The 18,576-nt window shown below is 52.9% G+C and overlaps 1 protein-coding gene across 1 annotated transcript in view; it reads left to right on the top strand.

Annotated features, from left to right (window-relative positions):
* CCDC33 (coiled-coil domain containing 33) overlaps window positions 1–18,576 on the top strand; it is a 120,539-nt gene that overhangs the window by 32,220 nt on the left and 69,743 nt on the right. The window contains 2 exon segments of the mRNA XM_031668480.1: window positions 13,760–13,893; window positions 17,984–18,093. Coding sequence (XP_031524340.1) covers window positions 13,760–13,893; window positions 17,984–18,093 — 244 coding nt within the window.

Here is an 18,576-nt window from a genome sequence, read left to right as displayed (position 1 = left end):
AGCATTTTTTCTCATCTTTTTGCTGCCCCTGTTTTCTGGTACCCTGAGCTTAGTCTCCTGGCTCGGTTTCCTGCCCTCTGCCATCCCATCTTCTCTCACCTGAGGTTGGGGATGGGGATCCTGGGAATCCCTGTCTCAGCCTGAGTTCTGTCCTTCTCTCTGGGTTTGTTGCATCCCCAGCAGGCAGGACCACAGTTTCAGGGGTCGGGGCAGGGGGAGTAGTGAAGCACAGACCTGAGAGTGCCCCAGAACTGTTCACTCATTCATCCCCTTAGTGGGGAGCTGAAGAGGATTCAGGCCCAAAGATGGTACTTCTCTTGTTTGGGGCATGGCCACTTCACCCCTTAGGAAGGCACTAGGCTTGAGTCCATCTAGTAATAGGCACATCCTCCAGCCAAAACTATTCCAGACCAGCAGGCACCTGGCTCATCTTGTGGGTCAGCCTCTCTTCATCTAAGCCACTGGTTGGCTTCCAATCTGACCCCACTTCTCCACCAATATAGCTTCTCTGTAGTCACCAGTGACCACCATCCCTGACCCTGCATCCAACGGGCATCTCATCTTTCGTAATCTCTCAGGTGAAGGAAATAATGTATACAGTGGTCCATTTCCAAGACAAAGTGCCTTAAATCAGCTTAGGTCAGCAAACTACAGAAGAAACAGCATATATTAGGCCCCTGCTTGGATAGCCAATGCCTGCTTTTCGGCACCCTCCCCTACCCCCGCTTAGTTGCCCTCACCAGAACAAGAAGTTTAGTCTAAAATGAAAGTTTATTAGTCTGCAAAATAGCTCGTTTTGTCTGTTTTTATCAGCCTGCCCAGCTACTTAGGTCATAAGTCAAATACTTGAGGCCAGGCATGGTGGCTCACGCCTGTAATCCCAGCACTTTGGGAGGCTGAGGCGGGCAGATCACGAGGTCAGGAGATCGAGATCATCCTGGCTAACACAGTGAAATCCCATCTCCACTAAAAAATACCAAAAAAAAAAAAAAAAAAATAGCCGAGTGTGGTGGCGGGCGCCTGTAGTCCCAGCTACACGGGAGGCTGAGAGGCAGGAGAATGGCATGAACGCAGGAGGCGGAGCTTACAGTGAGCCAAGATCGCGCCACTGCACTCCAGCCTGGGTGACAGAGTGAGACTCCATCTCAAAAAAAAAAAAAAAAAAAAAAAAAAAGCTTGAATAGTCCCTGAGCTAACTAGGATTGCAACAAAATGCAGTAAGACAACCCTAAAACAAACAAACAAACTTAAAGCCCCTACTTAACAATCAGTAGGCGACATCTGGGAAAACTGACCCCACAGTACTTAGCCTATGAGGAACAGGGGGAGAGACCCGTGCACTAAGGGATAAATTGCTTATTGAAACTGTGCTGGGTGTGCCTGCCTATCGGACACCCAATCTTGCAAGACTGGCATTAAAAGTCTCACTTTGGCTGCTCTCCAGGTCTCTGAGTCCATTCTTTGGGTTTGGACGGGTGAGTTTGTTTCTCACACAGAGGCAGCAGTCCCTCGTGACCACTCACTCTCTTTGAAGCCCTTTCTCCATTTCCAAGTTACCCCACTCTCCCACCTTCCGCTATGGCCACATCTCTTGATCTCTTCTACCTGGCCTTAAATGTTGGCCTGTCTCAGGTTTCCGCCCTATGTTGCTCTTCTTTCTCTAGCCTGTACTCTCTCTCCATGTGATCCCACCCCATCCTGGTGTCAGGAATCACATTCTCCCCTCATGCAATCCATCACCAAGTCATGTCTGTGCCTCCCCATCTCTCGGACTGAGCTGCTTCTCTCCATCAGCTCCACCACTGACTTAGGCTACCGCACTATTTCTCCACCTGCTCTTGGTTCCTCTACTCTTGCTCCCTGAAGATTCCTTCAAAGGCAGGTTACCATTGGGTACTGTGGTGCCATAGTACCAAAGGAACCCGGTGGCTTCCCATTGTTCCTAAAGTAAAGAGGATTCCAGGCCCAGCACGGTTGGGTCTTTGCCAGCCCCTCCAGCTCCCCAGCAACAGGATCTCCACCTCATTCTCTTTGCTCCAGCCACACTGGACATCTCTCAGTTCTCTGAGCAAACCCTGTTCCCTCCCACCCTAGGCCTCTGCACGCTCCCTGCCCAAAAACATTCTCCCTTCCCCTTTCCCCATCTCAGCTGTCCTCACTGATCTCCCAGATGAGGCCAAATCCTCCCTCATGCGACTCTGTACCAGGATATGTGCTTATGTACTTTATGTACATAAGATGTGGTGCTAGACAGTGTGAGATGCTGCAGGTCTAAAGCTCTACGGGGGGGAAGGGGGAGTCCTGAGCAGGCTCACAGTGGGCACTGAGACCTATCAGAAGAAAGCCACAGGACAGTGGAAAGAAGCCAGGCTGGGTTCAGGAAGACCTAGCATCTGGCCCACTGCCCCTGACTCCTTGTGAACTCAGGCCAGTTCTTGCCTTCTCTGAGCCTCAGTCTTCCCATGGCCAGAATGTAAGCTTTGGCCTGCATGCTGCTGCGGGCCTGGCTGGCTTGTGTTCTGGCCTGGGAAACACTCTCAGTTCTTTCGAGGCAACAAGAACCCCAGCTCTGCCACCCGAGACAAATTCTGTGCCCGGGTCTACCAGGCCAGTCCCCAGGCCCAGGGTGTCCCATGACTGGTTTAGGCATGGCTCAGTGCCCTGGGGCTTGAACAGTGTCCAGCACCTGTCACCCAGCCTGGCACAGGGAGACCTGCCAGTCAGAGCACAGCAGGGACCAGGAAGGCAGTGGCACTGACAGGCAGGGGGTGCCCCAGTGGGCAGGATGAGATGTGGAAATGGGGCCAGCCAGGAGATGATCCGTGGGGTTCTGACTCTTGGCCAAAGGCTGCATGGCAGGGCTGCCAGCGTTGGCAGCTGCTTCTTTGGCTGCCTGCTGCCCAGAGCTAACGAGTGGGGACAGAGTCAGGACTCGAAGGGGAAGGCACTGCTTCCTCTGTGCATGTGGGGCAGGCTTGGGATGGCACAGGGGAGGAGGCACAGATCAGGGCCAGCTAGGGTCATACTCAGAGGATCCTTGATTTTCTTAGATCAGCCTGAGAGCCCTGACCCTGGCCCTAGACTGAGCCTGGTCTTGGTCACAAGATGAGCTCTGATTCTGGTGACTAACTGAAGAAGATGTTGAAAGTAGGACAGTTGTTTGAAATCCTGGCAAGAGGAGGGTAAAAGAAGGTTACAGTTATCAAATACCCACCATACCCCTGAGAAATAAGCTAGGAGTATATTGTGTTTCATACAGTTTAATTGCCACCCAGTCCTATAAATGAGGTATAATATTATCATCATATCTCATTTTACAGATGAGGTTCCTGAGGCTCAGAGCATTTCCATGACTTGCCCAAGGCCACAGAACTAGTTAGTACCCAAGGGAGGATGCAAGATGCAGGATTTCAAAATCCAAAAGCTCCTTCCACCTCATTCTCTGCCTTGATCTTTCATGTGGTGGTTGCCCCTCTTGGAAGGGGGGCTGTTGGGACAGGACGCTAACCCAGACTTCCAGAGAAGATGCAGTGACTAGTGTGGAGACCCCTCCTGGGATCTGGAGTTCTCCTTCCTCCCTGTCTGGCTGGAGGCCTTCGGTCAAGGGCCCCTGAAGGCAGGGATCTGTGCAGAGTGGGTGGAGGCTCAGAATGACTCACAGGTGACCCATGAGCTTGTCTCAGCAGCCAGAGGGTTGGGCTCAGCAAAAATAACAATAACACAGTGACAGTGATCATGGGATAGTCCCAGGAATAAGGCAGCCCCCACTTGCTGATGATGTCCCACTCAAAGCTCACTGCGAGCTCGGCTATTCACGCCCTCTGATTCTAACGATGCCGTTCTGGAAGCAGGCTGCATTATTCTCGTGTTATAGTGAAGGAGGCCAAGGCCCAGGGTAGAACGTGACTGTGTCTGAAGTCACAAGGCTGGCCAGTGGGAGTGCAGCAGATGAAGATGACTATTCCCATCTGACCACTGGCTCCTACAGAGGCCAAGCCTCCTTCTCTTCCAGCAGGATCCCCATCGGAAAAAAAGACAAAGGTGGGGAGCAGGCCCAGATTGAGGCCTGGGAACCAGGGTCTTCATCTTCCCTGCAGGGCCCCCACACCATGGTTTGATTTTCCACCCACACCTGCCTCCCATGACATCAGTTCCCGGAGACTCAGAACCTCGGGATTTTTATTCAGTAAGAACTTCCCTGTGTCCTAGGGTTATAAACACAGCTGGTGTCAGTGGTTGAAGGATGGTTGGCCTGAGACCCACCCCCAGCTAGACGGAAGTCATAAGGATTCTTTCCAGACGTTCTCCCACCTCTGCCACCTGGGGCCCCTAAGGTATTCTCATGCCTGAAACCCTCATTCAGACTCAAGAAGCATGAGTTCTCCCTCACAGGCTTCTTCCGGAATCCTGCAGAACAGCCTCAGAGTGCATTTGTGCGGGAGATTTGGGGCCATGAGGCAGGCCAGAGGGGGCCTTCCTGGTGTCCTCGTTGCATCCTGCACTGGCTGTCTCCTCTGCTTACTCTTGAGCCTGGGCAGAGCGGCTGACAGCCTCCTCCTCCCTCCCTGGCCATGATGAGCAGCCAGGAGGCTTGGTGATCCCTCCAGGCTTTAGGCAGCTTCCCTCTGCCCTAGCCTGACCCCCATGGGTCCCAGGGTCACATGCCACAGGGTCTAGCTTGTAGTGGAGTGAGGGAAGCCATTGAGCAGGGGTTGGGGCTCTGGGCACTGATTAGGCTCCCCCTACCCCTGTGTGCTCCATGATTCTGTCATCCCTCCATGCACACACTAAGTTTCCAGCAGAAGGAGCTGCCCTGGAATCCCATTGATCTCCTCATTCCCCACTCCTCTGAGGCTCCACCTATCTATCCAGAAACCTGTGAGATACAGAACTCCATTGTCAGGGAGGAGCTGAGCTCAGAGATGCTTAAGAGATGTGCCACACGGTCAGCAGCAGTGGAGCAGTGGAGTGGAGCCAGAATTCAAAGTCAATGTCTTCAAGGCCAAGCTACTTATGCAAATCCTGAAGTTCCTGGCATGTGATGCAATAGAGAGCGGAAGCGACTGTGGCAAACCAGAGAGCACCTAGCTCATTCAGAGGAGCAGCCCCTGTCCCTCCCACTGATCTCTACATTGAAGAACGAGGGCATGGGTTGTCAGCCCTCTTCATTTTTATTTATGTTTAATTATTAGCTTTTTTTTAATGTGTAGAGATGGGGGTCTCACTATGTTGCCCAGGCTGGTTCAAACTCCCAGCCTCAAGTGATCCTCCCACCTTGGCCTCACAAAGTGCTGAGATTACAGGTGTGAGCCACCCTGACCAGCCTCTTCCATTTAATTTAATTTTATTTTTTGATTTTTTGAGAAGGAGTCTCACTCTGTCACCCAGGCTGGAGTGCATTGGCACGATCTCAGCTCACTGCAACCTCTGCCTCCCAGGTTCAAGCGACTCTCCTGCCTCAGCCTCCTGAGTAGCTGGGATTATAGGTACACGCCACCACGCCCAGCTAATTTTTGTATTTTTAATAGAGATGGGGTTTCACCATGTTTATCAGGCTGGTCTCCATCTCCTGACCTCGTGATCTGCCCACTTCGGCCTCCCAGAGTGCTGGGATTACAGGCATGAGCCACCATGCCCGGTTGCCTCTCTCAATTTTTAAAGAGAAACCAGAAATCCAAATGTTTGTGTAAATCAGCCAAGTTTTACTTTCAGGCCAAACACCTCTGGTCAGTGAGGATCTCTGGGCCCCTCATTGTTCCTTTCCTGAACCCTCAACCCAACTCAGACGCCACCGGTGCCTCCAGCTTTGCTGTCTGGTCCCCCTCTGCCAGGGGAGTGCTTTCCCAATGGCTGTGCATCCTCCACATATGTATAAATAGGCATTCTCCTTTCTTGAAGCTTCCTCTTTCCTCTCCCCCAGGACAACCCCCTCTCTTGATTTTCTCCTCTGTCTCTGGCCACTCCACTGTGGGATACTTTTTGTCCTAATATCCTGTGAATGTCAATGCTCCTGGCTCAGTCCTTGGCCTCTCCTCTGCATCTCTAACCTCCTTTTTTTTTTTTTTTTTTTTTTGAGACAGAGTTTCACTCTTGTCACCCAGGCTGGAATGCAATGGTGTGATCTCGGCTCACTGCAACCTCCACCTCCGGGGTTCAAGCAATTCTCCTGCCTAAGCCTCCTGAGTAGCTGAGATTACAGACATATGCCAACATGCCTGGCTAATTTGTGTATTTTTAGTAGAGACAGGGTTTTGCCCTGTTGGCCAAGCTGGTCTCGAACTCCTGATCTCAGGTGATCCACCTGCCTCGACCTCCCAAAGTGCTGGAATTACAGGCGTGAGCCACGACACCCGGCCTCCACACCTTTTAAGAGGATCCCTTAAAAAAGGGATCCTTTTAAGATCCCTCTCACCTAGGCATCCCCCTTTCACCCATCCTGAAAGCCCCAGATTCCCTGGATCCAACCTCTCTCTTGAGCTCCAGCCCCATGGACTCACCTGCCAATATACATCTCCACTCAGACTTAGCCTTCTCCATTGATCTCATCCTCTCTCCTTCTCTGTGGCTCCACCGTCCACCCAGAAACCTGTAAGATACTGAGCGCTGTTATCAGGGAGGAGCTGAGCTCAGAGATGCTTAGGGGATGTGCCACACAGTCAGCAGTGGTGAGCCAGGAGCCAGGACTCAAGCCCATGATCCGTGAGCCTCAGCGCAAAGCTGTCTCTCTGGTCTTTGGCAAACCTGGCTTGGGAATGCTCAGGAGGCCCTGGGGTTTTATCCCAGGGAGGGCAGGCTGTGACCTCCCCCTTCCCTGTTCCCATACAAAGATGGGGACAGAGGAGTGGCTGACCCTGTCACTCAGGTGGTGGGCGTGGCCCCCTCCCTCTCCTGTCACTCATTATCCAACTTCCCAACTGTGTGCTGCTGCGGTGTCCTGTGGCTTTGGAGAAGTGGGGCCTAGGGACTAACCGGGGACTGTGGAGGGCACTCTCAGGATGGTCAGTGTGGCCAACGAAACCAGACCTCGATCCCTTCACAGCACCCTGGAATGGGACAGAGAGACCAGGGGCCAGGTTGGACCAAGGTGCTCAGTGCCCCCTGGGCCTGGAGGGAGCCCAGTTCCTGCCCCCACCACAGCTGGGCTCTGCTTCCCCACTTTGGGGGCATGCTCTTGGGACAGGATTTGGAATCTGAACCCTCCTCCCAGCCAAGACCTATTTCCAGGACAGTCCTGAGGAGCTGCCACTGGCTCAGCAGCCTGGGCCAGTGAGTTGGCCTGGCAGAGCTGGAAAGGAGGTGCTGCCACTGTCCCATCTGATTTTCCAATGGTCTGTCCCCTCTTCCTTCTTTCAGCAAACACCTGCTGGGCCCCACTGTGCCCAGGCAGTGGGAATTGAGCTCCAGCAGCGACAAGATAGGTCCCTGTCCTTGAGGGGTGAACAGTCCAGTAGTGGTGGTGAGGGTGGGGAGGGGCCAGGAACCATAATGCTGCCCCCACTCACTCATCCTTTGCCCACAGTCTCCCAGGAAGGTGGACAAGCTCCAGTCCCAGCACTAGGGTATCGGAGCCCCTCAGGAGGCTGGGCTCTGTGTCTGAGCCAGGGAGCAGCCCCAGACCTCAAAACATGGACTGAATAGCACATGAGTTAAGCAGGGAATGAGAATCAGAATGACAGGAATCAGAAGAGTCCGGTGATTTCTGTGAGGTCAGGAAGTTCGACTTTACGTCTGGTCCACGCTCCTCCTGCCCTAAGACTGCATACGTGAGAAAGGGGGTACTCAGAAGAGTGGCTGTTTAGAGTGACTGAACCATTGAGAGGATCCCGTGTCCTGGCAAGTCCTGCTGGGTTGTCTCATCCAGGCCCGCACCTTCCAAGGGGACTGTCATTGCCTACCCATAGGACCATGGTATTGACTGACAGGTCCACCTATCACCCATGGCCTAAGAAGGTGGCTCCCAGGGCCCCTCACCAGCTATGCCACAGGACAGGCCACAGCATGATAGTCCAAAGGCTGACAGATGGTACAGACAGCAGCCCTTCCTGGTCCTGCATCACCTCCAGCCTCAAAAATAGCAAAAATGTATCTCTGGAAAATAAGGAAATCCCCTTCCCAGAAGAGGGTAGAAGGTGCAACAATGCCCAGCACACCAGCACTTGAGCCTGACTTTGGGCCATCACAAAGCTCTGTGGGCTGTGCTTTTCTCCTTGTCCACCATGGGTGGAAAGGAGGGGTGCCCACACTTTGGGATGAAGTGTGAGTAGTGGCGGGGTGGAGGAGCAGCATCCTTGTTTAACAGGAAGATCTTTGCCTTTGCTAGAGTGCTTCTCTCAGAGTTTCTCGGAAGGTGCCCTTTCTTTTTCCCAGAGCAGCCCTCATGCCCTGCAGGTAAGGGCAGGGGGAGAGCCAGGCCCTCATGGACTGGGAACTGCTGGCCTCTAGTTGGCGCCCTCCTTGCTCCAGAGTCAATTATTCTGTAAACTGAGGCCCACCTGCAGTGTTGTAGCACCATCAGCAATTAGTGATGCTTCATTAGAGTGCAATTAATAAATGAAACCCAGGATGAGAGCCCCTTGCGTTGCTGAGAATAACAGCCCTGCTCATGCCTTAAGTGGCAGCCTCCTGGGGCTCAAAACCCACAAGGACCAGCTGCCCTGCCTTCGGCATGGGGCTGGGGGAGGCGGCACCATGGACTGGGGGCCTTGTCAAGGCTGTTGTCTAGTGAAGCGGGGGTGAGGAGAGAAGGGAGCTTCAGCACTGACTCCCTGCCTCAGATCTCAGCTCCTCCTTTGAGGAGTCCCTGGGCACAACACCCTGGCCAGCAATCCCAGGGGAACTTGGCGAAGGCCAGAGGTGTGAGGGCTGGGGCTCTTCCCTCCTGCCTGCCTGGCCTCAGAGGACACTGCTTGTGGCCATGGCAAAAAGGGGCCTTGAGAGGGACTCAGTCAGGGGAGAACCGCAGCCTCCCTCTCCTGACTCCCCCAACCGCTGCTCCCAAGCCGGCACTTGCATCAGTCAGACAGCCCCTCTCAAGCCTCATCTTCTCTTCTCCAAGTGGAAAGATCCTCCATCTATCTGTTTAAGCCCTGCCTCCTCCAGGTTTAGGGTTGGAAACACAGGAACCCAGCCTTTGGCCACCCCATTCAGATGATTGTCTCGGCAGAAGCCAGCTCCCATCTCCTGTTGCATAAGACTGGGCTCCTGGATTGGGAAGAGGTAATTGGGTTTTTCAGAGCCTTCCAGGGATGGAGGCAGGCCTAGCCTACGGCCTGGGAGTCTGGCAGCCTCTTGGACTTCTGGAGGATGGGGGAGGCAGGCCTCCCCGGCTCAGAAGTTGGCATGGAGGAAGCAGGTAGAGGGGAATTGCCCTACCTTCTCAGGAAAGATTGAGGCCTGACCATGATACCTCGACAGCTGGCCTGCAGGACTGCCAGTTCCCTCACCTCCCTCTCAGTTTCCCAGGTGAGCCAGCAATGGGCTGTGATGGACCAGGTCAAAGGGGCCCAATACCCCTATTCCACCATCCATCCACTTAAAGGTCCGCTCTTTATCCATTACTCCCAGTGCCTGCCTGACTTCCCCAGTGCCAGGGGCTTCTGGGAACATCCCTCTATTCTTTCAGGATTTACAAGCCTGCCCAGCCGGGACCCCAGCAGCCACAGCAGATCTGAGTCGGGCCCCTCCCCTTTCCTTTGCTCTCCTGGTGGCTGGCCTGGGATTGGCACTCAAAACAAGCCAGGCTGCCTGTGCCCCAGCTTCTAAAGCTCTGCCCAGGAGGAGGCCAGGCCTTGACTATTGTTCATGCTTTGAGGCTTTGAGGGGAGCCAGAGGCCAAAAAGAAGGCAGGGCAGGTGAGGGAGGTAGGCTCAGGTGTGAATAGAAGACCCTGGAGGCAGTTTGAGGGCTGGGTAACAAGAGTGGGTATAGTATGGTACTCACACCTCTCTGGGCAGCCTTGTGCATGTGCATGTGTGCATGTATGTGTGTGTGCATGCATCTGTGTGTGTGTGTGTGTATGTATGTGTGGATGTGTGTGTGTGTCCCCTGGAGTGAGGGGGAAAGCAGCTCATGAGCACTCTTGCTTTCTGTCCATCAAATCCCATGCTTTTCCGATGCTCACTTCTTCCACTCACAGCTGCATCCCCCAGGAACCAGATGACACATTTTCCCTTCGTCATGACCTTGCAGAAGGAAAGCAAAGTCCTTGTTCCCTCCCACTCACAGCTGCGCTTGGGCCTGGCCCCCTCATCCTCCGCTAGGGTGGGGGCCCCAGGAATGCCTAGCTGGGGACTGGAGTTTGTCAAAGACACACACCCTTCCAGCAGCCTGGAGGGTAGGCCAGGTTGAGGGGGGTTTACATTTTCTTGCAGCTTGGTCTTGGGGCTGCTGCACTCTAAATCTGACTCCAGTCCTATCCTGGCATGGCTGCCCATGCTGTGGCTGGATTAAATCTGACCCTGAGACAGCAGGCACCACCCACTACCTCCTCCTGGCTCTGGATGCCTGGAGCCAGAGGGTCCAAGCTAACAAGGCTGGTCTTTGGGGGGACGGGGAGGGAGGTCTCTCCTTGCAGACAGCCTGTGGAGAGGCCTAGGGAGGCAGGTCTTGGAGAGGTCCCCTGGGCTCGAAGACTGCATTGGGAGCCCTGAGGGAGCCCGGGAACCTGGAACTCAGCCACGTGCCCATCTGCGGGGTGCAGAATGGGGCTGGGAGCAGGGAGTGAGCTCGTCCCCTGCTCCTATTCTGTGAAGAATCAGAGACCCTTATTGCTCTCCAGATTCTAGAATAGCATCAAGGCCCGGAGGAGTCAGCTGTGCCAGGAAAAGCCATTACCCTGACAGCTTCCCTCCACCTGCTAAAAGCCTCCCTCTTCCCCTGGGGCCTTCTCCTCCCACCCAGTTGCTTTATCTGCACTCACCTAGCCCTGATGACCTTCATATTAGATGGGGCAGGGAGGTGGAGAAAATAGTTGCTTAACTCTTTCTATGCTGGAGGAAAGTCAGCACCTGCTCCCTTGCCTTGCCCCATCGCCTTCCCCCGCCTTCTTGCACCTGGGAATTTCTCCTGCCACCCTCCCAGGAGGGTTGGGAGGATATGAGGACTGTAGAAGACAGGCTGGCATGGGGTCCAACCTGAATCCTGAATCCTGTCACTATGCTGCCTGTGACTTCACACATTCAGTTGTGTCTTCTCTGTGCACACAGAGCTATATGAAGATTCCTGGGAATGCCCCAGGAATGTGCCTGTGCAGGTGCAGTTTTGTGTCCAGTTGTGGGGTTGACATTTGGGTGCAGAAGGACTGACTTCTTCCTGACACACCCTCGGCGCTTCTGGCTTTCTGCTGTTTCTGTGCAGGTCCCTGAGGAGGGAGGCTGTGAGGCCTTATTGTGCACTAACTATATATCTGTAAGCAGCAGATCGGGTGGCTGGGTAGCACAGGGAGGCTGCTGAGAGCCTGAGGTCTCTGACTTTGCTGGGGCAGCTGTCAGGAGCGGGAGCCGGGGCACAGAGTGTCATAGGAGGTGCTTAGATTGCACCCCTCGGTCAAGCACGGTCACAGAGCCGGAGGGAAAAAGGGACCTGAGGGTGGAGGGAGCAAGCTAAGTGCCACGTTCCTGCTAGGCTTCTGCCTTCCCTCTCTAGCCTGGCAGCCTCCCGCACACCCCTCTGGGGGTGTGAGGAGTACATTCTGCAGAGCCTGCAGGGGTGATGTGTCTGGATGGACACTCATCTGAGAAGGACTCCAGCTCTCTGGGAGATGCCCCTTCTCACCCCAGCTTGTACTCAGTGCCTACCTCTTTCCCCTTCATGCTGTCCTCAGGCAGGTCCTCTTGAGAAAACACTCAGGCTGTTCTGTATCACAAAGAAGGGAATAACATGAACTGGGGCTTTCTGGGTGCTGGGAACAGAACATGCTTTCTTTCCAGTCCTTATAACCACTCTCTGAGGAGGGTACTACTGAAAAAGGAGGAACTTAGGTGCAGAGGGGAGGTGATCCCACCAGGATAAACACAGGCTCCAAACCCAGCTCTGAATCACTCCCGAGCCTATGCTCTTTCCAGGATTCCACACCTTGGCCAGAGCAGCCAGACATTCCCCAATTGCAGACCCAGAGTTGGGGGCATGATAGGGAAAAATCATGCCAGGGCAAAGGGGCTGGTCACAGGAGGGTCAATGAGGCTAAGCTCTCCAGTGCTATGGGGTAAGAACAGGAATTATATTTATATTTTAATAACTTAAGGTACTAAGAATTATTAACACTTTCTTGGTACCTAGCAATGTGCCAGGCACTACACATATTCATTTGTTTCCTTCTCACAACAGCCCTGCAGGCTGGGCACCATTACCATCTCTGTTTTATAAATGAAGAAAATAAGGCACCACAGGTTCTGCACCTTGCCTAACATCACCCAGCTGGCAAAGGGTAGAGCTGGGATTTGGAACCCAAAATGCCTGGCTGCAGGGTCCTTCTTACAATCACTGTGTCACACTGCCTCTCAGTCAAAGCAGAGCAGGAGTCCTCAGTTGACCTCTGGAGCTTGGAGACGGAACTCCTGCAAGCATGGTTACCCACAGGAGCAGGGCTGTGATGAGTGGGGGCAAGGAGCCAGGTCACAGCGTCACTTAAGTCTAAAGGGCAGAGGGAGCAGTGAGGGCCAGGGGGCTCCAGAGGGCTTCTTGGAGGAGAGGAACAAGCTGGGCTGGGAAGAACCATGTTGGTGCTGCTAATGCACAGAGCAGGTGGAATCTGAGCCAATTGGCCTGCCCCACACTCCCTTTGGGGTCTTGAGGGTGGAACAAGGGCTGGAGGGGAAGACATCGTTGCTCCCATCCTGGGGTACGATTTGTGCACCTTGCCTTCCTCTGCAAGGTGTGTGGTGTGGCTCCCTCTGCTACAGGATCTCTGGGATGATTCCTCAGCCCATGACTGCTGCAGTTAATGGAGCAGCACTGGGGATGGCCCTGGCCTAGTAACCTCTTCTACAGAAATATTCACTCTCTCCCTGAGCCATTTGACTCCTCTGGATCTCCGATATCTGTGGGGTGCATGGGGGTTCAGAGGGCCCAGGCTTACCTCTCACCTTAGCCTGGTCCTGAACAATCAGAGTGCTTGAGGGCTGGAAAGCCCTTTCCACCACCCCCTGCCCCCAGACCTGGACCCAGCTCCAGGTGTCCAGCTCCAGGGGCCCAGCCCAAGACCCTGAACACAGCAGGCATCTCAGAAGGCAGCAGCATGTGTGTGCTTCATTGCAAGCATTTAGAACTGGGATTGCTGGGCGGAGCCTGGAAATCTGGGCCAGAAGTTTAGGGAAATAAGGTGAAGAAGAGATGACAGCCAGGCGGGGCTCCGCACAGCCACCCTGCCCAGAGGCTTCCTCCCACCGAACGGAACCGAGAGAAGAGGGAGGCCACGCACACAGGCTCTTGCTGGAGAGCCCTCCCTGGTGAGGGCTAGGAAGTCAGGCGGGCAAGACATCTACCCTCTACCCTCACCCCCACCCCTGCCCTGAGCCTCTCAAAGTGAGAGGCCTGTGACTAAGTGAAGGCCTCAGTAGTGGTCAGCGAGAGAGTGTGGTCACCCGGGCTGGCAGAGGAGCCCGGGGAGAGGCCTGGGATGACACAAGTGTCTATGCATGAGACAGAGCCCTCCACATGCTGTCCACCTTTCACTCCGATTTATGGACAATGGAGCCTGGGAAGGGGACAAGCAGCAGACAGGACCCCTCCCTCTGACTCACCCTGCCCCTGCTCTCCCCAGGAAAAGCACATCTGAGGAAAAGAACAACCAGAGCTCCAAGGCAGTCACATCTGTGACCTCAGAGCCCACCAGAGCCCCTATCTGGGGGGACACGGTGAACGTGGAGATCCAAGCTGAGGATGCTGGGCAAGAAGGTAAGGTGGGGGCTGGGCCGGCATGTGCAGACAGGGTGTGAACACAGCCAAGGACTTAGGGCGGAAGCAGGCTCCCTCTCACCACAGCTGGTAGCCACCTGAACACCTCCTTGGGCTCAGTTAAAAGCACTCAGAAAAAATCATAATACTGTCACGCCTCATCTCCCCATCCTGCTCGAAAAATGAGTTGTTCCACATAAATGAATTTTCCAGACAATGCAAGCTTATCTTTTTTATGACTGTTGTTATTATTTTCATGGCTGTTATTACCGCCGTCTCTCACTGAAACAGGACATTACAGCTTCCCAGCACGTCCCCACACATCGCTCATTGGAGTCACCACCTCCCGGGAGGTGCAATGCTGCTCCCATTGCTTAAGAGAACATCGAGGTTCAGGGAATTTAACTGGCTTAAGCTCAAGACTGAGGTCCAAGGACTCGGAATTGCATGTTCTTACTGCAGCTGCAGGGTTCTTGCTGCTTCCACTTGATTTTTAAAAAAATCCTTGACATGTCCCTAGAATGGGTCCCTCTTTCTGCCTAGTCCTCCCCAGGTGTCAGCCTGAGCCACCAGGTGCCCACGTACACACATGCATGTGCACCCTTGTATTTACTTTCACACTGTGGGTCTGTTGGATTTCCATTCTCCTGGGGCTGAATGGAAATGGCAGGCAGGACACATGGGAATACTGATTTGCTGATGCCCGAATGGTGGGGTGTCGCATCGGGCACTGCCAGCACACACCGGAGGTGCCTGGCGATGTCTCTAATCTTATCTAGTCAGGACCTCAGACTTGCTTCTTGCAGGTGGTCTCTCCCTGAGAGGACAGGCTTTGCCTCTCTCCCTTGAAACCTTGCCAGAGACCTAGACAGAACTTGTCCTCCTCACACAGAGCAGAAAGCCAGCTGGAGACTATGGGAGGGGAGAAAGGAAACAGGAAGCGGAGCCTTCGTAAAAGGGGAAGGAGCTAGCTCTAGGTCAAACCAGATAATTTTTCTTTTCTGCCTGTAAAGGGATAGGTGGAGCTATTGGGATGCTTTAAGAAGATGCAAAAGAGGAGGAAAAATTGACCTAGGATTTCATGCAGAGGCACATGCGTGCCTGTGTGTGCATGTCTTTGTGAATGCTTGCATGCTGGTTCATGCGCATGTGTGAATGTGGTGTGTGCTGTGTCTGTACTTGTAGACATGCATGTCTGTGTGTCTTATGTGTGTGTGTGCTTGTGTGTGTCTAGCTGCAATGGTGTGGTGTATGTGTGTCTGGATGGATCTGGATGGTGGTGTGTGTCTTGCAGTGCATGAGTATGCGTAGTTTGTGTGTGTGGCTGTGTGTGTATGCATGCATGTATTTATGTGGCTGGTGGGAAGTCAGAGGTTGTGGTGAGTGAACCTGAGCTGGGATCCTGCCCTGGGCTCTACATACTTGGGGTAACAGAGGAAAAAATGTAATGGGGTCAGTGACCCCAGGGCCCATCTGTGCAGCAGAGAGAGGGGCAGGACTAACTGCAGGAGGGACAAGAGAGCGGGGAGGCCTCACAGGCAGGCAGGGAATATTGGCAGGCACCTCATTGCAGACTGAAGTAGCTGGATGCTTGTTGGAACCGGTTGCTGTGGTGATGTCTGCGTTGGGGGTTGGGGAGATGGGGGCCAGGCCAAGAGGAGGGGGAAGGGTGGGAGATAGCTCAAGGATGTGTTAATGAAAAGCAAAGGGGAGTTTCAGACCCTGTGTCAGGGCCAAAGCAGGCGGGTGGCAGAAATAGCTTGTTGGCCACACAAAGGGAGTGGTGGGAGGCCGGAAGGGCACAATGCCCAGAGAGGAAACTGATGAAGCATGTTTGTAGCATGGAGACAGGAGCAGGGAGGAGTGGCTGTCCATTACCCCCAATTCCAGCTCATCTGCTGGCTGCCCACACACAGCTCCAGGAATAGCGGGTGGAGAAAATGCATGGCACTCACCTCTCCTTCAACCCTGGCAAATCCCAACTGGATTCTGGGTCCATGGCGAGTTGGCATAAGGGGCTTCAGCCTGCACAGCTCCTGGTGGTGCTTTGGCTGGGAGCACTGGAATCCCCCAGCAGAGTTTCCTCAGGTCTGCCTACAGCAGGCTTTGTGTATGGAGAGCTGCAGATGCTTAAAGAGGAGGAAAATAGTGACAGCCACAAGGAGCATTTGCACAGAATGTTACAGCTTGAAAACACACTCTTCTCCCTACAGCAAACCAAGGGGAGAGACAAGGCTTCTTCTTAAAGTGTTAACATTTTAAAAAGCAGAAACATGAAGGTCAGAGAGGTTAAATTACTTGCTAACAGTCACAGAGCAAGTTAGTGTCCTGGTACTAGAACCCAGGTCTGCTGACTTCATATCCCTTGCCTCAATCTCCCTTCTTCAAGCCAACCTCAACACCTTCGGTGCCTTTTCCCCCTTCTTTCCTTTGAGCATGTATCCTATGTGACAAGCTCTTGAGATATCTTGGCAAGTGTTCAGGGTCACTGTGGGGAAGACAGAGAAAGAATACTTAGTAAAGCTCTCAGCTTCCTTTTCCACCACCACATCCAAATGACCCATCCAGCTCCAAATGACCCAGCCGCTGAGTCCACTGAACCTGCTGAGCCCTCAAGGGCCAGCTGCTGTCCCTGGTGCTGAAATTCCTTGTCTCAAGAGACGCAGAGGGCAAGGGGCTCCCCAAGTGTCTCAGGCACACCCCTCTGCCCCATCCTCCCTTTCCTGTTCTTCTCTGTTTTGTATCCTTTGTATCCTTTCTTACCCCATCTCTCTCATTCCTTCTCCATCCCTCCTGTATCCTTCTCCTCCTTTTCTCCCTCCCCATCTCTTCTTCCTCCTCAAATCATAGATTTCCAGAATAGAAAGATGCCTCAAGTGTCACCAAATTCAACCCTTCCCATCATCTACTTTTTAGACGTGTGATGTTGATCTAGTTATATAACACTCTGAGCTCCACTGTTCATATTTTAAGAACAGAGATGATGATACCTACCTCAGGGGTTGTGGTGAGAATTTGTTGGATTCACGGCTGAGACGTGCCCATCCCCATGCCTGGCACATAGTAGATGCTCACTAAATAATCATGACACTCCTGCTCACTAAACAGGACTGTCATGATTATTTATAGGACATTGGTGTTCTTCTTAAAGTTTATACCAGCCAGGAGCGGTGGCTCACGCCTGTAATCCCAACACTTTGGGAGGCTGAGGCAGGTGGATCACTTGAAGTCAGGAGTTCAAGGCCAGCCTGGCCAACATGGCAAAACCTTGTCTCTACTAAAAATACAAAAATTGGCTGGGCATGGTGGTGGGTGCCTGTAATCCCAGGTACTTGGGAGGCTGAGGCAGAAGAATGACTTGAACCTGGAAGGCAGAGGTTGCAGTGAGCTGAGATCATGCCACCACACTGCAGCCTGGGTGACAAAGTGAGACTCTATCTCAAAAAAAAAAAGTTTCTACCAACATTCATGCTATTTTATGAGAAAATATAGTCTATTTGGAGGGTGTTTACTAAGTGGTGCATTATTCTTAGTATTTAGTTTTCCCTTACTTGTAGTAGGCTTTTATTGATAGCTGTATTAAAGGATTTCTTGAGCAAATCACTTTTTCTTACTGAAATTCAGTTTCCCCACCTGCAACATGTGTGAGATAATCTCTCCCCATCCTGCCTCAAAAGCTGGCACAAGTGTTTGTGACCAAGGGAAGGAATCTTATTCCTGGAAATAGGTGCTATGCCTGCTTGCCTGTGTATCTCAGTGTGTGCACACATGTGTCTGTTGCCACAGGGGACTGGACTCAGTTCTGTGTGTGTCTATCTCTGGCCTGGGAGTTTCTAGACCATGGGAGAAAATTGCATGTTGGAGTCCTAACAGCAACGGGCATGGAGCTTTGCCCTGTGCAGAGGCTCAGACTATGCTTATGGGTTTGTGTACACAGGGGTGATCCACACACGTGCATGCATGTTGATTCCTCAGTGTGGCCCCTGCTTCCTAATCTCAGCAATGTCTCGCACCTCTCACTGTCTCTCCTTGCTGAGACAGAAAGGGATCCATTTAAAAGTGAAGCTGTGCTCATTTTTTATCTTTCCAGATGTGATCCTCAAGGTGGTGGACAACAGAAAGAAACAGGAGTTGTTGTCCTACAAAATCCCCATCAAGTACCTACGTGTCCTCCACCCCTACCACTTTGAGCTGGTGAAGGTGAGTCACAGGCCTGGGAAAGTGTGGGGAGAGCAGGTGGGAACCATCTTGAATGTCCCCAGTCATTCCCTCAGAGAAGCTCTGAACATTCCCCACCCACCCACAGCATGACACATCTAGGACCATGTGGGGCTCAGGAAACATAGCTCCTGGTACATACACAGGAATGATGTCTACAAGAATTTGGAATTCTCCAAATTCATCTCTGTAAGAGAGCTGATTATTATAGGACAATTGCCACATTAAATGAATATACCAATTAAAGATAGATTTTGATTACATAAATGTTAAAAGAGTGGATCTAAAAATCAAAGAAACACAATATTTACAGAGTACCTGCTGCTTCGAGGCCCTGTGCTAGACACTTCACACTCCCTCTCTAATCCTCCAGGTAAACTACATTTTGCAGACATGGGACTGGGACCCGGGGAGAAAAATCTCCCCTTCCTGAGTCACAGAGCAAGTGAGCGGCAGAGTTGAGGA

This window comes from Papio anubis, chromosome 7 (assembly GCF_008728515.1).
Source record: "Papio anubis isolate 15944 chromosome 7, Panubis1.0, whole genome shotgun sequence".
In the NCBI taxonomy this organism is placed as follows: Eukaryota; Metazoa; Chordata; class Mammalia; order Primates; family Cercopithecidae; genus Papio; species Papio anubis.
Note: the sequence above shows the minus strand (reverse complement) of the source record. Positions and strands in the feature narration are given on the sequence as shown.